This window comes from Berghia stephanieae, chromosome 4 (genome assembly GCF_034508935.2).
Source record: "Berghia stephanieae isolate SIO BIC M18660-M18661 chromosome 4, UCSD_Bste_1.3, whole genome shotgun sequence".
In the NCBI taxonomy this organism is placed as follows: domain Eukaryota; kingdom Metazoa; phylum Mollusca; class Gastropoda; order Nudibranchia; family Aeolidiidae; genus Berghia; species Berghia stephanieae.
Genome location: NC_088363.1, coordinates 5978151 through 5988150, shown reverse-complemented (window position 1 = coordinate 5988150; position 10000 = coordinate 5978151). Strand labels below are relative to the sequence as shown.

The window sequence follows — 10000 nt, the reverse complement described above, 5'->3', positions numbered from 1 at the left end:
CGTCACAACCGTTGCCATTGACGAGAACGTGGCCGTGACCACCCTTGTGGCTAGTATCAGCATCACGGACGGAGACTCAGGACCCAATGGTGAGACGTCTGTCTCGGTCATCAAAGGAAATGAGGAGGGTTATTTCAGGCATTTTTCTTACTCCATCAATGATTTGGTCATCAATGAGATTCACGTCCAAAAACCGCTTGACCGCGAAACGATAAAAACGTTCAACCTTACGTTTCAAGCCTCTGATAAAGGCGTGCCGCCGCGTACGAGCACGGCTTTTTTGATCATCAACGTCAACGATGCCAATGACCATTACCCACAATTCTTATCATCGCAGTACCAGGTCACTATGAGCGAATTATCCAAACCGAACTCATTTGTTGCCAATGTCAAGGCCAGGGATGAAGACGAAGGCGTCAACTCTCTACTCACCTATGACATTTACTCTGGAAATGAGCTGGGATGGTTTCACATTGACCACGAGACTGGCCTGGTCACCACACGGAAGTTACTCGATCACGAACGAACAGCACAGGTTGTTTTGAACATCTCCACTCATGACGGGGGTTCGGATCCCAAATACAACCACACAATTCTCACTGTGGACATCCTGGACGAGAACGACATCGCACCCATATTTCAGAGGCGCGTGTATCTCAAAGAATTGGACGAGAACCAATCACCCGGTACGAATATTATCCAGGTCAAGGCCGACGATTATGACGCAGGCGTTAACGGATCTGTCAGGTTTTCTATCCACCCCGACACCCAATTGAAATATCCTGGTGCTTTCAGCGTGGACGCCACATCTGGACAGGTGGTAGCCGAGCAACGATTTGATCGAGAGTATAAGTCAAATTACGTCATCAAAATCATCGCTCAGGATAAAGGGTCTCCAGCGCTGTCTTCTACAGCGTCCATTGAAGTGATAATTCGTGACAAGAACGATAACAGCCCCGTGTTTGCCCCAGAGATGGGTTACGTGAATGTCTTTGACTCTGATCCTGTTGGGGTGGAAGTGACGAGGGTGACAGCCTCCGACAAGGATATCGGAGATTTCGGCAAGGTCTCATACTCGCTGAAGAATTCGTTCAACAATTTTGAAATTCATAGATCGTCAGGTGTTATCTCAACCAAACGACAATTACAGAGGCAGCAGAATTACATTTTAACGGTCACCGCTGTAGACGGCGGTGGTAGAACTTCTGAAAATGACGCAACGGTCAACGTTATTGTCACCAGTACATCTAGCTCGGCGCCAGTGTTTACTCAGGATTCCTATAGTTTTACCGTCACCGAGGACAGTAGTGAAATACAGCCTCAGATAGGCCGAGAAGTTGGTAGGGTAGAAGCGTCAAAGTCGCCCTCGTCCCCTTCTGAGATCGTGTACGCCATCACAGGCGGAGACAGCGGTCGGATTTTCCACATGGACACCAAGGGTGGAATTGGTGTCATCACTACAAGGCTAGTCGTGGACCGCGAGGAGAAGGAGGAATACAGTCTTACAGTCATAGCAGTCGCTGGAGAAAAGATCAGTTCCAGAAAGGTGACAATTCTCGTGAAAGACGTCAATGATAACTCACCATTGTTTGTCTCGGAAACAACAGAAGCTGACGTCTTGGAAAACTGGCCTGTTGGTCATAACGTTTTTCTGGCACAGGCAGTCGATGATGACTCCGGAGCGAATGCCAAAATTGTTTACACGTTGTCCTCTGAAGGAAATGATAATAATGTGTTCACTATCGACACCGACAGCGGCGTTATTTCATTGGCTAAAAGTCCCAGGTTGTTATCAAAGGATTTTGTTTCCCTTGAAGTCACAGCCACGGATACTGGGTCACCCAGGAGATCAAACTCTATGAAAGTGACGATTCGCATCATAGATGAAAATGACCACACCCCCATGTTTTCCCGATCCCAATATGAGCTGTTTTTACCGGAGTACCAGCCCGTCAACCAGATGGTCATGGAATTGACCGCAGTGGATTCGGACGTTGGACGTAATGGAGATTTGACTTACGATATTATCCGTGGGAACGAAGACGCTAAATTTGGCATTTTCCCGGATGGTTCTCTGTATCTGGCGCACAATCTCGATAGAGAAGTGAAAGATATGTATTCTCTCACTGTTATGGTTAAAGATTCGGCCATCAATTCCAGAAGTTCGGCTGTGAATGTGTCAGTTTATATCCAAGACGAAAATGACAATGCGCCTCGTTTTGAGGAGAAGAGCTACGAATTTCGTGTGAAAGAGAATTCGAAGACTAAGACTTTTGTTGGGAATTTGAAGGCTACAGATGCTGATATTGGCCGAAATGCTGAGGTTGTCTACTCTCTTCAGAAAGGGAACTCTAACTTCACCATCGACCCGATCACAGGAGCCATTTACACCGCCAAAGTCTTTGACAGGGAATACGTCTTTGAGACATCCGGAGTTTCCTACTATCTCTTCAAGGTCATCGCGTCTGACAATGGATTGACCAAACTACATTCAAAAGTGAATGTCAAGGTCATCATTGAAGATGAAAACGACAGCCCGCCTGTATTTGTCTCAAACATCGATACGTTCACCGTGGTCGAGAACGCAGATATTGATGACGTCATATTTACAATGAAAGCCGTGGATGCAGACGAAGGAAGCAACGCTGCCGTGACGTATTCTGTCGTTGAAGGGAACGAAGACGATCGATTCAAGATCGACGTTTCCAATGGTAAAATCTCATTGAAACAAAAACTAGACCGCGAAGACGTTGATCAGTACAGACTGACCATCAGAGCTACGGACACAGCCAGTGTTGACCAACTCCAAGAGACTGATTTACATATTCAAATAATCGTGATTGACTACAACGACAATATGCCGGAATTCAAAAATTTCATTCCGTCGATTTCTGTTCGAGAAGACAGTTTGCCTGGAGAGACGTTGGTGGTGTTTTCGGGAACGGACAAAGACATGGGAAATAATGGAAGACTCCGGTTTGATATCGTATCCGGAAATGAAGATGACCATTTTAATCTTGACATGCTTTCTGGGAAACTTTATCTGTCACGTGAGTTGGATTACGAAGTTGAAAAAATTCACCGCCTGAATATCACACTGTCGGATTCCGGCTATCCGGCTCTTTCACTTGCTAGGATGTTCACTGTTCGCGTGATGGATGCCAATGATAACTCGCCCAGATTTACGGATGGGCTGTCCAGAATTCTTATCTCAGAAGATAAAGAAGCGAATTCTAACATTGCTAAACTCAGCGCTGAAGATAGGGACTCGGGTGACTACGGGGCTGTGAGGTTTTCTATCCATAAGCAATCACCTGGCGGAAGTGACGTATTCAGCATCCATCCCACCAACGGCCAAGTCAGTCTGAAGACAGGGCTGGACCGTGAACTAGTCGACAAGTACGAAGTAACGATCCACGCTGTAGACCAGGATAGCGTCAGGTCTCAACGCAAAACAGCTGAGAAATCTTTGACCGTTCTTGTTGGAGATATCAATGATAATAACCCAGTATTTCAATCCGCTTCGGTGTTCCTCGTCCCTTATCCTTCATCCAGAGGTACCACAGTGGCAATCCTTGCAGCAACAGACGCCGACAGTAGCGAAAACACAAAATTGCAATTCTCGTTCCAAGGGGCTAAGCCCTCCCTGTTTAACATCAATTCTGACACAGGCACCATCTCTCTAGCCCAGTCTCTCCCTTCCTCCCCCTTATCCTACGATATTCCAGTCACCGTCTCCGATAATCCCGACAATGCACGCAGTGCTACGATGACCATCCGCCTTCTTCTCTACACCAGTGGCGGCGCGGGGCCTCAGTTTACGGGGATTCCCGATTCTCCCTCTGTCACAGAAAATTCCAAAATAGGCACTAGTTTTACCAGAATCACTGCAACCCCTTCTGCCCCCGGATTATCTATTTCCTACCACGTGACCAAGGTCATGGGGCGGGGCCAGCCCTATGGGAGTTTATTCAGTATCGACAGCAACGGGATAATATCTTCTGCAGCGGATTTGGACCTGGAGAAGCTCCCTGATAGCTTTACTTTGGATATTAGCGCTGTTGAAACTCAGGGAAATAAACAACGTGCATCCACGACTCAGGTAGGAAACAAACCTCTCATATCTCTCTCTCTCTCTCTCTCTCTCTCTCTCTCTCTCTCTCTCTCTCTCTCTCTCTCTCTCTTCCTTCACATCATCTTTTTATATTTTTTGAAAGTCTCTTTTGCTCACTTTCTCTCTCTCTCTCTCCTCCCCCCCCCCCTCCTTTTTCTGTCATCTGAGCAAACCGTGTTTATTCTTCCGATCATCATTCTATCACTTTCTCTTTCCTTTGATCGTTGCCATCATTGGATCATCAACACCACCACCACCACCACCACCACCACCACCACCACCACCACCCCCTCCTCCTCCTCCTCCTCCTCCTCCTCCTCCTTCACCACCACCACCACCACCACCACCATCATCATCATCGTCGTCATCATCATTATCATCATCATAGATTGTAAAAAAACCCCCACCGATCAATCATCATAGATTAAAAAAAAAAAACCCTCACCGATCATCATTAATCCTTTAAGATTCTTCGACACCTTTCATAAACAAGATGGCTTCTCGTGTCACCTCATCACAATGTACATTGTGTTTTTTAAAGCATTGCTACTTACGTCCCTTATTCTCATGTAGTTCCATATCTGAAGCAGACGTCGGAGGTCATCTTCCGCCAAGCTGATCTATCTCTTGCCAATTCTATTAAAGCAGCGCCACCTTTCTCAGCTTCATCTGTCCAAGTTCTTATCCCTTTCAAATACGTTATTCTTTGTCTTCCTCTTATTCTTTTTCCATTCATCTTTCCAGTCAAGGCGAGTATTTCCAAACCAGGGTGGCGGATAATGTGTCCTAAAAATTCCATTTGGCGTTTGATGATTTTGTTATCAGTGATCTTTTTCTGTTTGCCATTTCTAAAGTTTCTTCATTTCTTTTCCTTTCCATCCATGACACCCTCATCATTCTTCTGTAAAACCACATTTCCACTGCCTCCAGTCTTTTAACCATGGTCTTGTTTATGGTCCAGCTCTCACAACCATATAGCAGCACAGACAGTACATAGCAATCCAGGACTTTGATTTTTGTTTTCATGCTAATATTCCTGTTTTTCATAATTGTATGCAGCTGGTTGAATGCATTCTTCGCCATACCTATTCTTTTCTTTATTTCACAATCTGATTTTCCATTGGATGTTACATTGAAGCCTAAATATTTGAAACATTCAACTTGTTGTATTGTTTGTCCTCTGCTTGTTATTACACAGGCTGGTGGGTTATTATTTTTAGATACCGTCATACATTCTGTTTTAGATATATTCAGTTCCAGTCCCATATTTTCACTACTCCTGACTACAACATCCAGTAATTCTTGTAGTTCATGTTCAGATTCTGCCAGTAGAACCGTATCATCTGCATACCTCAGATTTGTTACATTCTTTCCTCCAATACACACCCCCTTCTTATGTTCGATATCTCTTAATATCATTTCACTATAGAGGTTGAATAAATCTGGAGACAAAACACACCCCTGCCTAACTCCTCTTCTAATAGGTGTAAAACTGCTTAGTTCGTTGTCAACACGCATTGCTGCTTCTTGTTCCCAGTACAAATTCCGTAATATTCTTAAATCTTTACCATCAATGTCCAAGGATGATAGAATTTTGAATAGTTTTTCGTGTTGTACTTTATCAAAGGCTTTTGAATAGTCGATGAAACACATATACAGATCTTTATTTACTTCAATACATCTTTCCATCAGCATTGATAATGTGAATATTCCATTTCTGGTACCCTTGTCCTCAACAAAACCAAATTGCATCTCCCCAATTTCAGGTCGTATTTTATTTCTTATTCTTAGTAAAATTATCTTCAAAAGAATTTTTGTGAGGTGGCTCATTAGGCTAATAGTTCTGTGTTGTTCACAATCAACTGCCCCTGGCTTTTTTGGTAGTGCTATAAAAATGGATCGTTTCATATCAGTTGGCATTTTTCCTGTGTCATACACTTGATTTAGAAGGTTTGTGATGAATTCAATCCCCCATTCACCCAGGCCAGTCAAGGCTTCAATTGTTATGGCATCAGGTCCTGCAGCTTTTCCATTTTTCATGCTTTTCATGACGTTCCTAACTTCATCTTTCATTATAGAAGGCCCTTCCAGTTCTTTTATCATAGGCATTTCTCCTCGATTATCAAAAAAAAGTTCTTCAATATATTCTGACCATCTGTTTAGAATGCAGTCTTTGTCCATGATGGTGTTTCCACGCTTGTCTTTGATGCATCCACTTTTAGCACCTGATTTAGTTTTGTTTGTCACTTCTTTGATTTTCTGATGGAAGAATTTGCCATTTTTTCTTTGCAGGACATTATATAGTGACATTGTTCATTTATCCAGTCTTCTTTAGCTTCGTTGCATTTTCTTTTTATCTGCCTGTTCAGAGTCTTGTATTTTTCTTCCTGATTTTTGGCCTTTCTTCTCTCATTCATTAATTCTAATATCTCTGGAGTAATCCATTTCTTCTTCTGCAACTTAAGTGTGGTTGGAACATTTTCTTCTAATGATGCAGCAACACTGTCTTTAAACTGCTCATATTTCTCTTCTATATCTGTTAGTTCTCCAAGCACTTCAAACTTGTTTCTTACTGATAGTTCAAATTTTTCTTGTATCTTCTGTTCCTCCCGGAGAATGTCTAGTTGGTATTTAGGTTTAGCCTTTGCTCTTTTGCAGATTTTCAATTTAACTCGTATGGGGCATAGCACAGGTATATGATCGCTGTTACAGTCAGCCCCCGGCATAGATTTGGCATACAAAACCGAGTTTCGGAAACGTTTGCTGATGAGTATGTAATCTATTTGGTTTCTCACTCCATCTCCAGGACTTTTCCATGTCCACTTCCTTCTATTGTGGTTTGTTGACCAAGTATTTGTGATTGTCAGATCATGTTGACGGCACCATTGAATAAGACGATCACCTCTGTCATTTTTGTCTCCCAGACCATGTGGACCCACAATATCTTCTATACTTTCTCGGCCCACCTTGGCATTAAAATCGCCCATGATGAGTTTTATGTCTGAAGACTTAAACTGATGCATTGCTTTATCTATTTGTTGATAGAAATTTTCCACTTCTTCATCATCGTGACTGGTGGTTGGGGCGTATATTTGTAAAATATCAAAATCAAAAGGTTTTGCTTGTAGTTTGATTGCCATTACTCTGTCTGATATGGGCCAGAATCCTTTGACTGCTCGCGCCGTTTTATTATCTAGTATAATTCCAACTCCCCTTTGGTGTTCTCCTCCTCCTGAGTATATAATTTTACAGTCATCATAATTAAGTTCTCCTGCTCCTTTCCATCTAACTTCTGATAATCCTAAAACATTGATATTCAATCTCTTCATTTCCATAACTACATTTGCTAATTTTCCTTTCTGGTACAGACTTCTTACATTCCATGTTGCTGTTCGTAATGTTTGGTGGTGCACAGTAGCTGGATGACGGTCGAGAGTCACCTGTTCACCTGCATGACTATCTCTACCGGACGAGGCTGTAATCGAGTTGCTCGAAAAACATCCATTGACGTCGTTGACTAGATTCGCTTGGACGGACATCATGACGATCTTGGGATGATACGTCAGTGGTTTCCCGTTGCCTTCTGACGGATTTTTATCTGGTTTACTCCATAGCCTTTTGACCTCCCGGTCATAACCCACAAGGCAGTGGGAGCATTTGGCACGTCCCTTATTACGTCTGTGTAATGTGTAATGTGTAACAGTTATTCTGCCATACTCTAGAAAAACACATATTTAAAAATTTGGCCAGAAAACTCGTCCTTCAAATATCGATCGATTTAAATGACTTTCATCTTGGCAAAAACTCTCAAACCCGGGACTTCGGCGAAGTCCCGGGTTTGAGAGTTTTTGCCAAGATGAGAGTCATTTAAATCGATCGATATTTGAAGGACGAGTTTTCTGGCCAAATTTTTAAATATCAATTTTTTTTTCCAGAGTACGTAGTCTATATATATTAAAGAGACATGATCCATTCCTCTCTTATAGCGACACGCAACTTTGCGTCCTGTTATATCAGAGAGTGTCGAAATGATTAATTACGGGGATTCTCTGGTTTACCTTTTCGTAATCACTCGAACTTAGTGTGTAATAAAACAGTTGGGGAGAAGAAAGAAGGTGATAGTGTGGAAGTGTTTGTTTATCTGTGCGCGTGTATGTGTGGCTATGATGTGGTCTTGTGATTTGACACTCGCCTTCGGATCGGAAGGTCCTTGGTTCGAGACCTGCTCTGATCTGAGCGGTGCATAGTGGCGTTCTTGGAAAAGGATTCTTTAATTACTCACATTCTCTCACCGCACTCAGATGTAAACTAAGTACCTGGTCGTTAAAATAAATTGTAATATCGCCTAACAGGCGTCATGTCTTTTCCTCCATGTTAAATGTTGCTGTTGGCGAGGAACGCTTGTAAAGCTCTTTGAGCACTTTTAGTGGATAAAGCGCTAAATAAAAATTTCCAAGTTATTTTTGTGTATCTCTCTCTCTCTCTCTCTCTCTCTCTCTCTCTCTCTCTCTCTCTCTCTCTCTCTCTGTATCTTTTGATTGGACGAAGTTGACACCACTCAGGTCTTTGTTATTGTTTTTTGCCAGTCATTTTATGAGTAGTTCTCACTAAATTCTATCATAAACGTTCGAGGTTACAGTTACACATAGTTTGGTGCGTTGGTGCGTTATAACCGGCTGGCGGATTATTGTGAGTGTTTTGGCTAAACTCACAGCAGGTTGGGTGTAAAAGGGAGAGGGGGGGGGGGGGGGGGGGGCAATGCCCCATCTTTCCTCACGTCTATCTATCCATCGGACCGCCGCTGGGGACAGCCGCATGTCACAGAAAACCTTTGAGACCATTCATTTCCATCGCCTACCAACCTATCAACACCAACAACCAGAATACTGTATAGATAGTTCGAAGATGACGTCACTCAGGCATTTGTTATTGTTTTTGCCATCCGCGCTGGTGAGTTGTTCTCACTAAACTGTATTAACCAGACTATAAAAGTTCATGGTTACACAGAGTTTGTGTGTTGGTCCGTTATACTTCCGGATGGCAATGTTGTGAACTCCTTGGCCAAGCGCATTCTATCTATTAGGTCGGTAGGCGGCTATTGTGCTGGTTTGAACGTTTTTCTCTTTGAGATGTAACGGTGTGTAATTTGGAATGTATGTTAATTTACACACGTTATTTATTGATATTTAGGAGTTTCGGTGTAACACAGCGTCATGTTTATAGTTCTATTTTAGTATACGGTTGAAAATATGGTAATAATAATGAGGATAATAATAATGATGATGATGATCATGATGATGATAGTAGAAGTACATAATAATAATAATAATAATAATAATAATAATAATAATAATAATAATAATAATAATAATAATAATAATAATAATAATAATAATAATAATAACGACAACAACAACAACAACAACAATAATAATAATAATAATAATAATAATAATAATAATAATAATAATAATAATAATAATAGTAGTAGTAGTAGTAGTAGTAGTAGTAGTAGTAGTAGTAGTAGTAGTAGTAGTAGTAGTAGAGTAGTAGTAGTAGTAGTAGTAGTAGTAGTAGTAGTAGTAGTAGTAGTAGTAGTAGTAGTAGTAGTGGTGGTGGTGGTAGTAGTAGTAGTAGTAGTAGTAGTAGTAGTAGTAGTAGTAGTAGTAGTAGTAATAGTACTAGTAGTAATAATAATAATAATAATAATAATAATAATAATAATAATAATAATAATAATAATGATGATGATGATGATGATGATGATGATGATGGTATAATAATAATAATAATAATAATAATAATAATAATAATAATAATAATAATAATAATAATAATGATAATAATCATAATAATCATAATCATAATAATCATAATAAAATTTGC

General features: G+C 41.3%; 1 protein-coding gene across 1 annotated transcript in view; it reads left to right on the top strand.

Annotated features, from left to right (window-relative positions):
- The window catches only part of LOC144969944 (cadherin-related tumor suppressor-like), a 300799-nt gene that overhangs the window by 1270 nt on the left and 289529 nt on the right, over window positions 1-10000 (top strand). The window contains 1 exon segment of the mRNA XM_078909034.1: window positions 1-4102. This exon segment is cut by the window's left edge and continues 1270 nt beyond it. Coding sequence (XP_078765160.1) covers window positions 1-4102 — 4102 coding nt within the window.